The following is a 19,188-nucleotide window of genomic DNA, read 5'->3' on the forward strand; positions in this document are numbered from 1 at the left end:
TATAGCGCTTTGGACAGAACTTAAGTGAAATACTCTGTCTTCATCCAAAATGCGCTAGTTCTTGCGTGAGCCAGCAGACATTCAGAGGTTTTGTGACGAGAGACGCAATTTTGTTCTATAAACAGACCATCGCCCTCCTTTGGAGACATTCATGAAGAACGGATTAATACCGGCTACAATTCCTAGGTGTTGTGCAGTTGCAAGATCCTACATTTCCAACTAAAAATGTGTTTAAAAGGTGAAAATTATGAAATAGAAGAGATGAAAGAGGTTTTCACAAAGTGTTTACAGAAGGATCTTGGATTATGGTAATGTTGACAAGGGCCATGGTAAGAACTATCAGAAAGTACCTTCATTGCATGAAAAGTAATGTTAAGTGTATTCCCTCATGTAGGAGGCTCTTCTTGTGGGCCTGGGGAAGGCAAGAGGTGTCAGTAACCACAACCACCTAAGGAAAGGTCTAATGAGCAGGCCATTCAGCTAATCATATAAGTCCAAAAGACGCCTAGCTAGTTCTACTCTATGTCATTGCCTATTCAGAGTAACAATTTCCCGCTGACCTGTCCCTTAAATTTAGTAGACCTAAAGAGTTTAGTTGTAAAATACAGAAAACGAAAGATCATTGAGAAGCTTATGACACCTGTTATCAATTTCAAATTGGTCAAAAATGAAATTTGATGTGGGTTTGGGGCTCGCTTGGGGTGAAGAGTGGCCTGTTAGGTAGACCTACCCTTTTAGCTTTGGCCTTGGATTGCTTGACATTAAATAGCATTCGTTTGCTGGGAGCTCTGTGATTGCACTCAATCACAAATTAATCTCCCTGTTTCTTCAGAGCGAACATTCCTAGATATGCCACAGTGTAAAGAATGAGTATCCTAATCCACATGACGTTGGATAATGTTGTTTGAAAAGGAAGTATATCATACTGTTGTCAAGTACTAGACGCTGAGAAGGTCTGTTGAGTACCCTGCTACATTGCCCAATGAAAGGGCGACTCCTCAAAGTAGCCACAGCGCTACCATGCACAGAATAATATACATGAAACAAGACAAGTGTCTGTCTCAGATGGTCACAGTTGGAAGAAAAACCCACAAAGGAGAAGAAAATAGTGATTGTGTTATTCTTGATTGATGATGAGCAGACTACTGAAAAAAATAAGCAAGGCACCAAACTTTTCTGACATCAGGAAGAAGGAAACAGTCAGGCTATACTAAGAGACAAACCCAGTAGAAACCCAATCAAATCTGCTGGAAGCAAAATCACAGACAAACATACTAGCAAAATGTGAAGTTCACTACAAAAACACCGGGGAAGTAAATGTGTTGCAACGCACAATCCTCCCTTGATTTCCTCCTTTACATATGCTTTAATAAACAGGAACTAACATTACAAAAAAAGACTCTGCGTCATCTTGGATCAGGAAACTCAGACATCCTCCAATGGACAGACCACCGTCTTGGATTGGACATGGCTATTTGTAAGGTTTGTTTTTATTACTGTCCAGGAGCTCGTGGTGTTCATTTGACTATGAATAATAAACTCAAATTTGACATCTTGCAAGCTCCACAGATATCTGAAGCCCAGTCACTGGCTCACTGGATAATCCTCTCCATCACCATAAGCACCGAAGAGCTGGAAGGACACTGGCGACAAGGATGCTCAACAAAGTGTGAGCTGGTGGAGAGCATGGGAAAAGGTGCTTCTTCTCAACCCAGGCAGTCTCTGGTAAGCTCTTCATAGTGTCCTCTGCAAAGATCCCAATACGAATGTAGCAAATATACAAGCCGTTATCATTCTGTCCACTTGTCTTTGACAATCTAGTGTATGTCAAACTGTATACACAAAGTTGTCACGTTCATGTTAAAGTTGACAATTGTTTCTGCTGTAACCCCTCCAGATGTCACTCTTGCTATAAGCGGGTTAATATTAACTGAGTGTGGGTACTATAATTTAGGTCTTTATTACTTTTACGCCAACAATCTGTGTGCATTGCTACATCAATAATGCTTAATATTCCAGGCCTCTCATTATCTCTCTTCGATTGGATGTTAACTCCTCCTATTATATACTACAACACGGCTACTCGTAGTGGGGTATAGGAGGATGTAATAGTCAGTGGCGTTTTTCTCCCAATTTGTGGCACACAAATACAGGGGAAATGTTTGTGAAGAGACAAGTGGTGACAATACTCCAGGATGTGTCCATGATTAAACTGTTCAGAGAAATGGGTGCATTTTTGGGGTGGAATTTCCAATAAGAATTGTAGAAGTAGGAGCAGCAGGGTTGACTACCAAGTGATGGCAGCATCCTCTATTGTTTGAGGGGCGAGGCTTCTCTTCTGCTCTACATTTGTGACAAACTTACTTAAATACACCAACTAGAGGATCTAAATGCCAGTATATAATTTTCTGCACTATGGAAAAGGTTTTCAGTTTTATGTAACAAATATGATTAGAATGCTTTTTTTCTGCATTCACTATAACAGGCAATGTAGGTAGCCTGGAGACTTTGCAGAGAATATGGATGGGGGTGTGTGGCCAACTGCCCAAGATGGTGGATGCATAGCTCAGAGGCTCCCAGACCCAGGCCCCATAATCCAATTAAATAAGCTCCCTGGAAGCAGCATTGGGCTCCGAATTCACCACTAGATGACCCAAAAAAGCCAGTAAACATGTGCCTGTGATCAATGCACTGCGAATGGCCTGTAACACCCATTTTGGCCGTCCCCCGATGCAAAGTGAAGATGGCGGCCAGGGCAGCGTGTACCTTTGGCCTGTGGATGGGGTAGGAGGCTGGGTGTCTCCACGGCAGGGGCTCCCCAGCTGTGCGAGGCATGGTTGCGTCTAGTAGCACAGCCCACACCAGACCAGACGCAGTCTCTGGCCCGGGTGCCAAACCGCTGCACCTGCGGGGGTCGGGCCTTCCCAGCTTCAATCAAAACAGCGTTGCAAAAGGTGAGAGGGGGGAGAATATTGAAACCCGGGGCCAGTGGTGATAGATGCTGGGGTCGTTTAAAGGGGTTACAGTATTGGCGTGACAGGCCATGCGGTCCAGCAATTCACTGTGGCACTCGCCTCACTGATTGCCCTGAAACGATTGGAAGCACGGGCCAGCCGGGGGCCTTGACGAAGCACTCTTAAAATATAGAGAGCACTGACATGGAGTATTAAGTGGGTGGAGCTTGCTGCGAGCCAACAAGCTAGGCCTTACCTTCATTAAGAGAACCTCTGCCATTTGCATCCAGGACGCCCCAAGTCATGGCTGTGGCATGCATATAACCAAGAGCCCAGGGGCCCAATCCATAGCAGGCGTTGCATTCCTCAGCAAACATAGTTTGGCCCGCAGTATACTGTATTGGGGTGCAGTCGATTGAGTCGTGTACAGAAAAGGAAAACAGAAGACTGTATACCTCCCACCATTGCAGCACCTTCCATGGATAAATTAGATGTTATTCTCGAGTAAAATACATGACTTCTGTGTGGCCATTGAACAACACATTAGGGTTATCACAAAAGACAACAGCTTCCTTAAGGACAACCAACCCAAGTTGGCTGATAGGGTCAAAACAAATGAGATGACACTCTTCACTCTGTCACCATGCAAAGCAGAACACATTGGGCAAATTGCCCAGCTATGCCTACAGGTAGATCAGTTCCAAGAATGGCCGGAAGATGCGAAAGGGAGGGCCTGAAGAAATAATGTCTGGATTGTGGGCGTACCTGAAGGCCCAGAGGGTCCCCACCCCACTCAGTATATACAGGACTGGCTCCAGACCGTAGGGACCCTGACAGGCTTGTCCGATCAGTTTACAGTTGAGAGAGCACACCGTGTCCCTACAAGGAAAACCTGTACCGGGAGCACCCCCAAGACGCAATTGTGGCCAGGATTCTTAACTTCAAGGACTGGGACACACTACTGCGAGCTGCTTGTGAAAAATCCCCCATCATCATGGAAAATACAAGGATCTCTTGGTTTCTGGACTATACCTTAGCAGTCCAGCGTAGACGTTCCTCCTTTCAAGAAGTGAAACGGCACTTGTGCACAGCTGGTCTCACGTCTGCACTGCTGTTCCCAGCCAAAATCAAGGTCATTCATGATCAGCGAACCTTTCTTTTTATACTCCAGGAACAGCATGGGAGTGGCTCTCGCCGGAGCCTCGTCCAAGCTCATCAACAGACTGCAAAGAATCCAGAACGCATCTGCACGCTTAATCCTCGACTTCCCGTGCTGTGACCACATCACCCCCCCACCTGAGGAACCTGCACTGGCTCCCCGTCGACAGAAGAATCTCCTTCAAGCTCCTGGTCCTTCTCCCACCGCGCCGCCAAGACCTGGAACACCCTCCCCCTCAACCTACGACAAACCGAAGACCTGCTGACCTTCAGAAGATGACTCAAGACCAGGCTCTTCGACCAGTAGCAGCAGCACCCCCCCTCACGTCCCCCTCAGCGCCTTGAAACCCTCACGGGTAAGTAGTGCGCTTTACAAATGATTTGATTGATTGATTGATTGATTGGCTGGAGCAGCATTTCCCAGATTCCCTCGCCACCTAAGGCCCAACGATCTCCTTGACGGCAGCATTGGGGTGCGACCACCCGAGACATTTCAGGGATGACCACAGTAGGCTCTGGAGGGCCAACTGGCGGTGATTCGTTTGACGACCACTCTGTGAGCCACCAAAGTGCCCACCAGTTCTAGCTCATCACAGGGCAGTGTCTCAGGCTTGGACTCCACTGGCAGCATGGTTTTGTTCCCTTTGAGTACCCTGCAGATGGCAAATGATCTGCTGGGTTGACAGTTGTGAGTACTATACAAGGACAAGTGTCCTAGTCTGCAGGTAATGGTTTGGCGGCGCATGTTTACAAGATTGTTCGGGGCCACACACAGATTATAGTATGATGATATGTGAGGTATGCATTGAATGATTCTCTGTTTTTCATCATTCTTGTCCATAATATGTTTTTTATTTGTATACAATATTGGGGGTCCCGGTCTGGATGATCCATAACAATTGACATGATCCCACTGCGTAGTTACAGAATACCTAATAGGTTTGGAACCGCTTGGCCCGTAAGTGAAGGCACATGGGTTCGATGGTTAAAATGTTATTTTTTTTCACAGTTTGGTTGAATGACAGAACATCGCTGGACCAAGTATAAGGGGAATGTATTTAATTGTTTGACACAGTGAGCTAACTTATATGCTGGGGGCAATGTGTTGTGAAAACATTCATTAATCTTTTTTTTCAATGAGTGCTTGTAATATTATCACTTGGAATGTGCGAGCATGGGCTCTGTGCATAAATGACATAGGATATTGGCACATTTGCACAGATGACATGCACAGATTACCTTCTTACAAGAAACCCACCTTACCGCTTCTGAAGCCCAGAAGCTAGGTAAGAAATGGAGGGGTCAACTATTCCATATCTGCTACTCCGCTTTTGCACAAGGAGCTGCGATATGGCTCTGGGCTGGTGTCCCACTTGTGGTTTTAGATACCAGGATCAATACACAGGGACGCTAAGTGCTGCTAAGGGGAACGTTGGATGGTGCACAGATTGTGCTTGGGTGCCTATATGAACAAGATATCTTCCTGTCCCATTTGTCTTCGGTGCTGGTGGATTGGACTCCATACTGATGAGCTTTGGGTGGGGATTTCAATGCAGTCCTAGATACAACTTTGGATCGCTCACACCCCTTCTTGCGTGCTACTGGTTCAGTGCAACAGGCTAAAGCATTGCGGCAGTGGGTAGAAGGTTGGAGCCTCTTGGATGTATGGTGCAGCCGTAATATAGAGCATATTCCTCTGCCCTTCCCACCTTCAAATAGCATTACACTTGCCGCATACTTAGGGGAAACAATATATGATCTTAATCCACTAGAAATAACATTATCATGGGGATGGGTGCCAGCCCTGATCCCCACCTGCCGCCTGCAACCACTGCTTTTAGAGGATGTGGTGGTTAGAGAGACACTTGTAACTACCATTGATACGTACTTTTACAAAAACTCCAGTACAGCCTCTTCTCCACTGGTGGAGTGGGAGGCCTTCAAGGTGGTGATACGAGGAACATCTATTAACCCTGTGGTGGGAGCTAGGAGAGAAGTCATTTTGGAGCTCACACAACAAGAGAACAGTTTGGGACAACTAGAATAAGCAGTGGGCGAGAATGTCAAATCCGCAACTAAATTACAGAATGCCAGAATTACATACAATGAACTCCTAGAATGCCCCCAAGTAATTTACTACAGGTCATATCTGCAGAGAATGCATACTGAAGCTGACAAGTCAGGTACACTCTTAGCTCGTTTAATACAGCCATACCCGTCATCCACACCTATTCTTATCGATAAATACACCAAACAAGGGCCCATTAATGACACAACTGGAGGTTAACACAAAATTGGGAAAATTCTACACTATCTAACACACTGCCCTGCCACCTCCTGACTCTGCTAATATAGCCTCATTTTTGCACCAGGCAACATTACCCAGGGTGCTCATGGATGATCGGGAGGCCCTTAGCACTCCCATTACAATTGGAAAAATACATGGGGCCGCCAAAGAACTCGCTCGGAATAAAACACTGGGCTCAGATGGGATTCCGGTTGAATTCTATTCCACATATGTTACACGACTGGTACCACAGCTAGAAAAACAGCACAATGCCTCCCTAAAGGATGGTTTGCTTCCCCCCATTCTAACAAACAAGTGTTAGTAACTTTACTGCTAAAACCTGGTAAATCACCCACAGAGCTGTCCTCGTACAGTCTTCTATCATTATTCAACACAGAACGCAAAATTCTAAATAAGGTCCTAGCGCGCCGGTTGCTCCCATGGCTGTTACAGATGGACCAGTGTGGTTTTGTTCCTTGGCGCAATACTTTTCTGAATGTCCATTGTTTGTTTCGAATGTTCGGGGACATTACCCATTTGCTGGCTGTCTATCCCTAGATATCCGACAAGCCTTTGACACCCTAGGGACTTTATGTTTGTGGCATTAGCTCAATATGGAATACCCCCAGCCTAGAGTCGATGGGTGACACTGCTGTATTCAGAGCCTCCAGTTTAAAGAGTATATCAATAAACAACTTGTGTCAAATATTAATTAAAATATGTGTAAGTATGTGTCCCCGAGTCTTAAAAAACACATGCGCACTTCACGACTATTGACACACAAACTCAAATATAAACTCTGTATTACTAAGCAACTAGGTTCTGCTATTAAGAAAAATCTGTCTATATATATGTTTAAGACTTCTTCAAAAACATGCACCTTTTGCAACGTCACCGCAAGTATCGCAACATCGTCACAAATATAAAAAATAAACTACGCTTATTATTCCACTGAAGAAAATACAAGGATATTAAAATACAAGTTACAGAGCCATTTTAGATAGAAAATACAACTTTAAAACCTTAAAAATTCAATAAGAAAATCATAGGCTAAATGGACGTTATAGTTAGAAATTAGAAATTTAAAAAACCTTAAAAATTTATAAAAATAAAGTTTATAGAGACATTAAGTTAGACTCAGGTTTCACTCGTACAAAGCCAGTGAAAACTCAGCAGTTATAACTAGCTGAGCTAATTATAACTTGCGCACCCGCAATGCACTGCTTATGACCTCACATATTACATCATTCATGACATGGTCACCGACATCACTGATGACATCTCAAATTACATCACTGATGACATCATCCACAGAATCCCAGACGTACCCACTCGTACCCCATATAACCTTACATACACACACTACAACTTCCACACTACCATTCTCAAAACCATTGACACACCCATACCAGTACTTACACACTCACTCACTGATTCATAGGTCTACACACAAATCCACTCAGATACCCATACAGCCACTCATACACAAACTCACTCACTAATACAGCCACAGACATATCCACTCATCCACCCAGACAGCCACTCACACACTGTTAGTCACTCATAGAGCTAATCATGCAGCCATTTACTCACCTATATAAGTATACACGGACACACTCACTTATAAATATAGATACTAACACATACTCACTCACCTATACAGTCAACCACACAAGCACACACTCACCAATACAGCCACTAATAGAATCCCTCACTCACAAATAGAGTCCCTCATATGCTCCAAAACTCACCTATACTGCCTTTCACATATCCAATTATCCATATACCACTGACACCTTCATTCACTCACCAACACAGCCATACACACACTCAGTCACCTATATAGCCCCTGACTTATGCACTCACTAACCCATATGGCCACTGACTCACTCATCCATGCAGGCATTCACACACCCGCTCTGGATGTGGAAATTCCGGCCCAAGTGTGGACGTAAAGTTAGAAGTCGTAAGTGCATTCTGTGAATACCATAAGTAGTAAGTTTAGGATTTTGTTTCAGATTAGTTCTGTGAATCAGCTCAATAGAAATTTGTACCGTTGGGCTTGTGAGAGTCTCACAGACTATCGCAGGAATGCTACTTGAAAAATAGAGAGTTCTGATTGTCCCAGGGATCTTTATTTCCCATTGCGCTCCCGTGGGAGTCAGACTCCTGCGAAAGTGAGCACACTGATTGGCTGTCAGCAACATAAGAAAAATGTTGCTGGCAGTTATTACAGGACTCGGTGACTTAGGAACTACCTAGGCGGGACTGAAAAACAAAATGGCATGTGGTCCACATTTATTTATTGTAAGCCCCGGGGAACCTACCCCCATGGCTGTGTTTATAATTGGGAGGGGGGCTGTGTGGCCCCCTCGCCGAGCCTCCAGAGGCCCCCGAGAGCCCACCCATTGGGCCAAAAACAATTTTTATAGGGAGGGGGAGTGTAGCCCCACTCATTAAGCCGTTAGAGGCCCCAGGGATCCCACTCCAGGGGCTTATCTTATTATTTATGGGGAGGGGTAACATGTAGCACCCCTCCTTGTGCCTCAAGATGCCCGGGGAGCCCAACCTTGGGGCAGAGTATAGTTTCTATGGAAAGGGAGACTGCGTGGCCTCCCTCCCTAGCCTCAAGAAGTCCCAGTGAGCCTACCACCTGGACTGGCTCACCTGCTATGTCCCGGGGTGCCCAACCCCAGGACATAGCGGTTACCCTGCCCATAGGAGTAGGCAAACACCATGTCAGCTTCCAGCGGGCGAGACTTTAAAAGAAGCTCCTGCTTGCTGGGCGCTGACTTTAGATCTGTTTCCCTTCCTGCAGTGATGCTGGCAGGACACAGACCTAAAATGACACCCGCCTGCAGGAAGAAGCATTATTAGCTGCTCCCTGAGGGCGGAAGCCATTCCCTACTCCCGCTGGATGCAGGAAGCCAGCTGGGCCCGCAGGAGACTTGGGGCCCCTCGCAGCCCCCAACAACAGTGTGGTGGGTGACCTTGGGGGACACTAGGGCACCCACCCTTATTGACCTGGAGCTCAGAGGATGGGGTCTCTGAGGCTAAACTTGTTCCTGGGAGGGGGGCGGCGTGACCCCCCTTTAAAATGCTGCTGGGCCCTGGGGGATGGGGTCTCTGGAGCTGATATTGGCCCGGGGAGGAGGGCTGTATGCCCCCACTTCTTTGAACATACTGCTGGGCCATGGGGGATGGGGTCCCTGGGGCCAAAATCTGCTTGGGGAGGGGGGCCGCATGTCCCCCTCCACCTTCAACATGGTGCAGAGCCCAATGTGATGGGATCCTCGAGCCAAAATTGGTCTAGGGAGGGGAGCTGCTTGCCCCTCCCCTCCTTAAACATGGTGCCGGGCCCCAGGAGATGGGGTGCATGCGAGCCTGTGGACTTTTGAAGTGCCCAAGCTCCTTTGATATCAAGTCACAAACTTAAAATAATCATAACCATCATCATAATATATTACACCAAGTTAATATTCTGTCTAAATTCATTGCCCCACTCACAGTGTATGGCAGTGCTGGGCATGCTCCAAAATCTCTTCTTCGCATTGAAATCTGAACACTTGCTTCCTCCTTCGAGCATCAGGCACTTCAGGAAATTTCTGTGAGCTGGCCATTCTAGGGTATGAAAAAGACAGGAGCACAGGCACTTAGATGGAGTACCCTAGTTCTCTAACATATTCTTAGCACTTTATACAGACAAACATTTTTCCGACCTTTGTGCAGTTGATTTTCATGGCACAGGTATTGGCACATGATAGGAATATCAAGAATTATGATTACACAATAAAGATTTGCAAAGCATAAGACACATTTTAGAAAGCTAGATGGCAAAGTAACTATTTACTGTAAACTAGACAAGGAAGTGTAAAGAAGCTAAGGACATTCAATTAGATATTGAATGAATTTTAGCAATGGACACATAGTGGAGAAAAGCATATATTATGATTTATATCAGGTGTTCAAACGTCTATACATTTAAGCCTATTATTTGTTCCTGGGGTGTATTTCACACCTTTTTCCACAATTATTTAAATGCTAAAGTCTGGCTGGGAGAAGCTACAAATCATCCTCCAGTAACTTCAGGCAAGGAAAAGATGACTTTTGAAAAGTTACTTTTCCTTAATATTTGTCAAGATTCTGACTTCAATATTGACTTAGCTAATAAAAATAGTTGTATAATTATTTGTCTAGCTAGTCCCATTCCTGAGATACAATATTAGGTTTTTAATTTGTGCTCTGGTTTTCTACATAGGACAGGTAGGCCTACCACAGTGAAAAATCACTTTTTGGTGCTAGTCGCTATATGGACATTTTAACATTACATTTCTACATGTCCTACTTTTAAATACCATGTACCCTGTCTTGTGGGCTAAAAGACCTACATAGGGGTGACTTGTTAATATTTAAAAGGGAGGTTTTGACCTGTCTAAAAGGTCTAGTTTGAATTGTCGAATTGCAGTTCTTACACTGTTTTTGTCAAGCTACCCAGCTTAGGTCTGAAGCCCTGTTTGCACTGTCTGGCACAATAGATGCTGCAGTCCAATACTGGCAGTTAATTACAATGCCTGGGGTATGTTTTGTATCATATACTAAGAACTTATAGGCAAGTTAAATATACCGATTACGAGTTTGCCAATTGAACCATGTTAAAAGGGGAGCACAGGTAGTTAGTTAGCAGGGGTAAAGTCTATGGAATTATAAAGCCAGCAAAACTATACATATAATCCAGCAGGGACTACAGAGAAAAGGTAGATTTCCTACTGAGGCCACCTCCAGCCAAGAGCCAGGGTAGGCTAATCACACCATGGTAGGCTTCCCTGCTAAGGCAATAGAATGTGGACAATTTTCCCCCTCTGCAATGGCAATTCTCTGTTTTATGCCCCTCAAAACCAATCTGTACTCTTCTGACAACATCTTTCTGAACCACTAACCTTGTCCATGAGGAACCCTTCTCCTCCGTGGACCTCACCAGTGTTAAGACTAACCATAGTTAAACCACAGATGTATTTTAAGATGGTGAATAGCACCACTAGGGATAAGAAGATGTCAGATTTCTTACCCCAGGTGAGGACCAGCTCTCCCCATAAGGCAAGATACCAATAGTGGCCACTGACAGCAATCAATGTCCGGATCCAGACGCTGGCTGTCCACTGCCAGGCGGAGGCTCCAATCTGGGTCTTTGGGGAGATCTCACTTCCAGTCATGGGAATGGGAAGGAGTCTCCCTCTTGCTCGTGCAGTTTCTCTTGCCTCTTTCACAGAGTGTGGCAGCTGCACCCACAGGTGATAGACACCCTCCTCCCTATTTTTCTTCTGCTGTCTCACGGTGGACCCCTGGAGAATGGCCTTTCAGTTCAGGGTCTGCACCCTGAGACTGAGCATGTGTTGTCAGTCCAGAATTTTCTGGCCAGACACGCAGTCCATATCGCTAAACTCTGAACAGAATAAAAACATCCGTCAGCTCCCCTTTCCTTTTGAAAGGGTTGCAGCCCTTAGTGACACTAGTGTGTTACTAGGAGGAGACCCAGATGATGAAGCATGTCACCAATGGTGAGTGATGGGAATCCGTCCTATTTAAAGTTAGTTCTTTATTGCTTGTAAAGAGGTGTATGGGTCGCAGGGTTCTTTTTAAGCTTGTATCACACATCATATCAGTAGGTTGTCCAATCAGACCCGTGGATACTGTGGTTTGTATACAGTCAACCATTCCTGCACCAGGGCTCATGGTGACCTACTGACAGCTTTCAAGGAAAAGCCTAGGTACAGATGTATACTAGCTTCTCTTAGAACTTTGTATAAAGCCACCTTACAGAGCAGGAAGCGCACCCTGAAACAGGAGTCTTGGCAGGATCTTATTACTGCCTTTGCCTCTAGATCTAGTGCTAAAGTTTGGGCAGATTGTGAACCACCCATTATTCAATTCTGACTTGGGAAGCCCACTATCGCAACACAACACAGCTGATATGTGGGTTAAACACTTTTAAGCCATCTATGACAGATCTATCTCTACTGTTGGACTCACTGAGTCCCATTCAGTATTGACACATGTGAATTACTCTTTTCTTTCTTTTGCTTGGGAAGAAGTAAGTGACACAATCCTTGCTCTCCCTAGCAACAAGGCACTGGGTCCCAATGGGATTCAGATAGAATTATTTAAGTTCAACGTACCTCTGTGGGCACCAATTTTAGTTATTTATTTTAACGTGGCTTTCAAGCATAGTCTCCCCAGTACATGGTCCAAATTAGTTATTGTCCTTGTTCATTAAAAGGGCAGCTCGAGAGACGATCCTTGATGTTATCATCCAATCTCGCTGATAGATTCTGAAATCAAAGGTACTTGGGCTAAAGACCAAGGTGTGGTATCTGATGTCCAGTATGGCTTCAGGTCAGGTAAGTGCACTTTGGGTCCTCCACTTATGCAGCAACAGCTACAGGGCTGGGAAGACGTGGGAGTGCAGATAGTGGGTTATTGTTATCGGTATGGTGAATTACTTCCCATGGACGAATTCCTGGAATACCATGAACTACCACCAGGGCAGTTTTTAAATTACCACAAGATATGAGGAGCATTGACAGACCTTTTGGGAACAGCGGTGAAAGAACCGGACACCCATGCGACCCTACAGGCCCTGGTGACACTGGGTTCGGCGGGGCACCTGGTGAAATGGCTGTACCTAGCAATAATGGAAATGACACCTCGATCACTGTCCCACCTACAAGAGAGGTGGGAAGGTACACTGACCAGGCTGTTGACGGAGAAAGAATGGAAGAAAGTTCTGGGCGGTCCAAAAAAGGTATCCAGAAATGCGGCTTTCAAACTTATACAGTTCAATATGCTCCACAGACCATACCTTACTCCGCACAGACTGAACGTGGTATATGGGGGTGATGAACGGGCCTGCGCCAGATGTCTTCTAGGCCTTTACCCGAGACCCAAACCCAAAAGTCATAGATTTGTAGACCTGGCTTTCTTTCTGGCCAAAAGGAGAATAGTACTTAGGTGGAAGACGAAGCAGACTCCCTTAGTGGTCAAGTGGGAAGACGACGTTCCTGCTGGGCCAGAGCAGAGGACAAAGCTTTGATAAAGGAAGATAAAATCACAAAGCGGCGTAAACCGCTTGCGGAGCCCTGGGCAGACATTGTGAGTGCATGGGATACACATCATGCCCCTGAGCCATCTTCCCAAGCAAATTCGGCTAACTCTGAAAACCTAGGAGAGGACACAGGCCCACACACATCAACGGCTGTCTGACTGTTGTGGTATGGACGGGATGCTTGGATCTCGGGGGGGGGGGGACGGATTGTGATATTTGGTAAGCGGCTACATTTTTTGATATGCACTAGATCAGGTACTGCATTGGGATTCCACACATCAAACTGGGGTCTTATTGGCCTTCCTATGCTCTACTTCCCCCCTCCTCCTTCCAGGACCCCCTCCCCCCACTAGGTACCCCCCGACCCGAGATAACGTTGACCCATTCTATGGCTTTACATCTGCCTCAAGCTGGAGCTGGTACTTAATGGGACGTTTTTAAAGGATTGTTCAAGATTGGATCAGGTTTCCCATATACAGTGAATTTTCTATGTTAGGAATTGATTACTTAAATTAGAGCAACCCTCTCTCTTTCGCAATCCTTATAGTTATCATGAAAGTGAATCTCACCTGGATAAAGGACCCCTTTCTAAGCCAGTTACGTGAAGAGAGGGAATCCTTTGCTTTATCTAAGATCTTATATGGGTCATATGCTCTTGTGCAGACTACCCTGTATATAGAACCTTCTCTTTGGCTCACTGACACAATATATTTAGGTAAACAATACTGTTTGACACAAATATTGTGTCAAAAATATCGTTTTCCAAAATATTGTGTCCCTATACTTACAATGGTAAGTACAAAAATATTGGAAATAAAATATTGTTGACACTAATATCGTGGATAGATATCGAGTTTTAAATATAGAGTTTAAAGTAGTAAATGTTAAATATTTTATTACATAAATTAGATATAATATAAATGAAATAGAGTGTACTAATATTTAATACTCTATATAAATATATAACTATATACAAACACAAACATTTATACACATGTGTCTGTGTTTATATAAATGTATATAGTGTAACATAATTAACACAATTTATCTAATAATATATTAATTTTTTAAATAATTAAAATCTATTACTGTGAAAATAAAAGCATATTAATTTATATATATATATATATATATATATATCTACATATATATATATATATCAGTCCAAGTTTCTCCTGTAGCGTCCTCAATCATTGAGGGGTGGCGCAAGACCGGCGGAGAGAACCGGTATTTAATATATTCGTTAATCGGAGTTCCACTCACGCACTCAGAGTCTCCTGACACAGAAAACGAGGCCTAGTTCAATTCCAACGCGCGCGTACGGTGCGCGATGCGCACCGTGCGCCCAAAGCACGCACACGGTGCGCGATGCGCACTGTGCGCGCACCGTGCGCGCACGGTGAAAAACCTTAAAAAAATATATATATATTAATAAATACATAACTTAGCATTTAAAAAAACTTAAAAATTCACTTTAAAAACCATAGGTTTCACACACGTTATAGTTAGGAATTAGCATTTAAAAAACCTTGCAAATTCACTTAAAAAACCATAGGTTTCACACAGGTTATAGTTAGGTGGACATTTCACTCGTAAAAAACCAATGAAATTCCCCCGTTATAGTTAGTTCAGATAACTATAACTCGTGCGCCCACAATCCACTGCTCATGACGTCACATATTACATCACTCATGACATGGTCAGTGGCATCACTCATGACATCACTGATGACATCATCCTTGTGATAGAGTGGCGGTCTATACATTTTCACTGAAAAAACCATAGGTTTCAGGCACGTTATAGTTAGAAATTAGCATTTAAAAAACCTTTGAAATCCACTGAAAAAAACATAGGTTTCAGGCACGTTATAGTTAAAAATTAGCATTTAAAAAACCTTAGAAATTCACTGAAAAAACATAGGTTTTAGGGAAAGTTATAGTTAGTTGGACATTGCACTCGTACAAAACCCGTGAAATTCCCCTGTTATAGTTAGTTCAGCTAACTATAACTCGTGCCCCCCGCAATGCACTGCTGATGACATCACATATTACATAACTCATGACATGGTCATTGACATCAGTGTCCCGGGGTGGGCACCCCAGGACACTGCAGGAGCCGGCCCTGGGGGGTGGCGGTCCCCAGGGCCATCATTGGCTCCAGGAGGGGGCCGCGCGTCCCCCCTCCCACTTAATGCAAAGCCCCTATTTTGAATAATTAGTGCCCCAGGGAGGTGGCGTTCCCCGGGTCATGTGGGGGGGCTCGAGCCCCCCACACAGGTTAATTTTTTTTTAAAAAGCCCCAGGGGTGGCGGTCCCGGGGGCTGCAGGGGGCCGTGTGCCCCCGCTTACAATTAATGAAATCCTCGGGGGTGGCCCCCCACATATTAAAAAATTTGCCCCGGGGACCGCCACACTTTTTTTTCAACTGCCCCCGGGACCTGGTCCACCCGGGGGCTTTATTAACATGAAGCGGCCGGATTCGTGCATCCTCCGCGCATCCCGCATTTTTTTTTTAAAATGCTTTTTCTGGCCCTGGGGTCCTTCTGGGACCCCCTGAGCAGACCTAGGGGGTCAGGGTGTTACTACCCTGCCCCATTTTCCTGTTTTGCGCATTTGTTTCTCTGTTTTCTTGTGCCTCGGTTCTACCGAGGCACAAGATGGCTGCCAACACTTCCTGGTTTGGAGTGTTGACAGCCAATTAGCATAAAGCTCGTGATCAGGAGGGTGTGCGGATCCACGGCAGCCATAGATATCACTATCTTTATTTTTTTATTTCTCAAAAGCTACTTAACAGATTTACACCATTTTTAAAAAGGTTGCTTTCTGAGCCAAGCAGTACCTTTTTGCCAAATTTGGTGTAATTCCATTCAGCAGTTTTTGGTATAACTGTGTCTAAAGTTTCCTATGGGAATTTAGATTTTTTGACCTCTATTTTTTGAATTTCTCAGGAACTACTGAACGGATTTACACCATTTAAAAAAAGGTCTCTTTCTGAACCAATGGCTACCTTTTTGGAAAATTTGGTGTAATTCCGTTCAGCAGTTCGGGCTGTAGCCTGTTCCAAAACCTCCTATGGGAAATAACATGGAGAAAACGCGTTTTGGGCCCCCCTATTTTCTCGGCCCCCGCTTGACGAATCACCCCCAAACTTTCAGGATAGGAGCGGACCGGAGCGCCCCACCAGTTTTGAAGATTCGTCATCCGGTGCTAAAGTTATTGGAAAAAGAATGTTACGAATTTCCTATGGATAATAGGTCCTAACTATAACTACCTACTGGCAACTGCCAGTAGGTAATAAATATTTTGTATAGTAGGTATACATGTGAAAATGTGTCGGTTCACCTGTTTACCTCGGTGGCATGGAAACAATGGGTGGAACTGACGTCAGCACGCCGACGAGGTCCTCTTATGGCTCTTATGACGTCATACAGTGTCGCGAGCGGAGCAGTGCTATTATGACATTGTCATCGACGTGGAAGAGGTAGGAAAGAATCTCCGTGGAATGCTGGTGCAGGGGATACTCACCTAAGTGTTCAGGCTAGTCCTTTGGGTGCAACTGTTTATGTTGGCACTCCAGAAACCGAAGCCAGTGATCCAAGGGCAGAGGCCCTGCAGATAGCACACGAGCTGGGGAGCCCAGTCGTGTGCACCAGCGGGGCAGCGAAGTGACAAGCACCACTACCCACAGAAAAGGTAACAAGGGCACTGAATAACACAGGATCTTCTCTTTGTATCTGGTAGGAACAACAAGGTTAAAATTCCCTAGTTCCAAAATGTAGAATTAGTGCTACAACGGTCATCAGGAGGACCTGTGATGGATGCCGCTTCTGCCTTCCGTACACTCGAGGCGGCACATGGGTCACGCGGTACTGTCATACTAAGGTGGGACACACACTCGTTGACCTCTCATGACACTGCTCCACACTTCGGGGACAACGCTTTCCATTAGCTGTGTTTTCTGATGATGTGTCACGCCGGCCCCGTCCAACAGCAGAACCCCTTTAGATCCAAACAGACTCTTCCATTCTCTCACTGGAAGTGAAACCAGGCCACGCGGACACTTTCACAATACAACAGCCGGGAATGTACTTTTTGGTAAAAAAACACATTCCTTCCTCCTAATTTATCAAATAAATGACTCACTGAAGAACAGGGGCCAGCTTTGATTGGTAAATAGCCGTTACAACAACCTTTTTTGCTTTGCGATACCATCACAACGCATGCATTACCACGCATGCGTTGTACATCACGAAGGCATTACTACGCATTTTTTTAGAACGCATGGTCATTTACCACGCATGCCTTTTGTTGTAAAGGTATGTATGGTAAATGACCATGAGTTCTAAAAAAATGTAGACGATCCACGTTGTTGTAAGGAAACAGAGGCTGTTCCGTTTCCTCACAACGACGTGCACCGCCCCTCAGAGACGACATGAAGCAGGAACCTTGAGGAGAGAGGAACCACGAGGAGTGAGAGGTAAGGGGGATTGGGCATGGGGTTCTGGTTACTTTTCCAGGGTTTAGGGTAGTGCAGTGGTGTTTGGGTAGTGTAGGGGTCGTGCTGAGGATAGTGTTTTAGGGTATAGGGTAGTGCAGTGGTGTTTGTGTAGTATAGGGGGTCATTCTTGGGGTAGATTTAGGGTTTAGGGTAGTGCAGTGGTGATTGTGTAGTGTAGGGGGTCGTGCTGGGGGTAGTGTTTTAGGGTTTTGGGCTGTGCAGTGGTGTTTGTGTAGTGTAGGGGGTCTTGCTGGGGGTAGTGTTTTGGGGTTTAGGGCAGTGCAGTGGTGTTTGGGTAGTGTAGGGGGTCGTGCTGTGGTAGTGTTTTAGGGTTTAGGGCAGTGCAGTGGTGTTTGGGTAGTGTAGGGGGTCGTGCTGGGGTGGTGTTTTAGGGCAGAGCAGTGGTATTTGGGTAATGTAGGGGGTCGTGCTGGGGGTGGTGTTTTAGGGTTTAGGGCAGTGCAGTGGTGTTTGGGTAGTGTAGGGTGTCGTGCTGGGGGTGGTGTTTCAGGGTTTAGGGCAGTGGTGTTCAGGCAGTGTAGGGGGTTGTGCTGGGTCTGATGTTTTAGGATTTAGGGCAGTGCAGTGGTGTTCGGGCAGTGTAGGGGGTCTTGCTGGGGCTGGTGTTTCAGGGTTTACGACAGTGCAGTGGTGTTTGGGCAGTGTAGGGGGTCATGCTGGGGCTGGTGTTTCAGGGTTTAGGGCAGTGCAATGGTGTTCAGGCAGTGTAGGGGGTCGTTCTGGGGCTGGCGTTTCAGGGTTTAGGGCAGTGGTGTTCGAGCAGTGTAGAGGGTCTTTCTGGGGGTAGTTTTTCAGGGTTAAGGGCAGTGCAGTGGTGTTCGGGCAGTGTAGGGGGTCTTGCTGGGTCGGGTGTTTCAGGGTTTAGGGCAGTGCAGTGGTGTTTGGGCAGTGTAGGGGGTCGTGTTGGGGCTGGTGTGTCAGGGTTTAGGGCAGTGCAGTGGTGTTGGGGCAGTGTAGGGGGTCGTGCTGGGGCTGGTGTTTCAGGGTTTAGGGTAGTGCAGTGGTGTTTGTGTAGTGTAGGGGGTCGTGCTGGTGGTAGTGTTTTAGGGTTTAGGGTAGTGCAGTGATGTTTTGTGTAGTGTAGGGGGTTGTGCTTGGGGTAGATTTAGGTTTTAGGGTAGTGCAGTGGTGTTTGCGTAGTGTAGGGGGCCGTGCTGGGGGTAGGGTTTTAG

The 19,188-nt window shown here is 45.6% G+C and overlaps 1 protein-coding gene across 1 annotated transcript in view; it reads right to left on the bottom strand.

Annotated features, from left to right (window-relative positions):
* LOC146862667 (uncharacterized) overlaps positions 1-19,188 on the bottom strand; it is a 457,539-nt gene that overhangs the window by 230,682 nt on the left and 207,669 nt on the right. Inside the window, exon 14 of the mRNA XM_085641888.1 lies at positions 9,907-10,020. Within this exon, the coding sequence (XP_085498014.1) occupies positions 9,907-10,020 (114 nt within the window). The remainder of the gene's footprint in view (positions 1-9,906; positions 10,021-19,188) is intronic.

Source organism: Triturus cristatus, chromosome 2_2, assembly GCF_964204655.1.
Source record: "Triturus cristatus chromosome 2_2, aTriCri1.1, whole genome shotgun sequence".
NCBI lineage: Eukaryota > Metazoa > Chordata > Amphibia > Caudata > Salamandridae > Triturus > Triturus cristatus.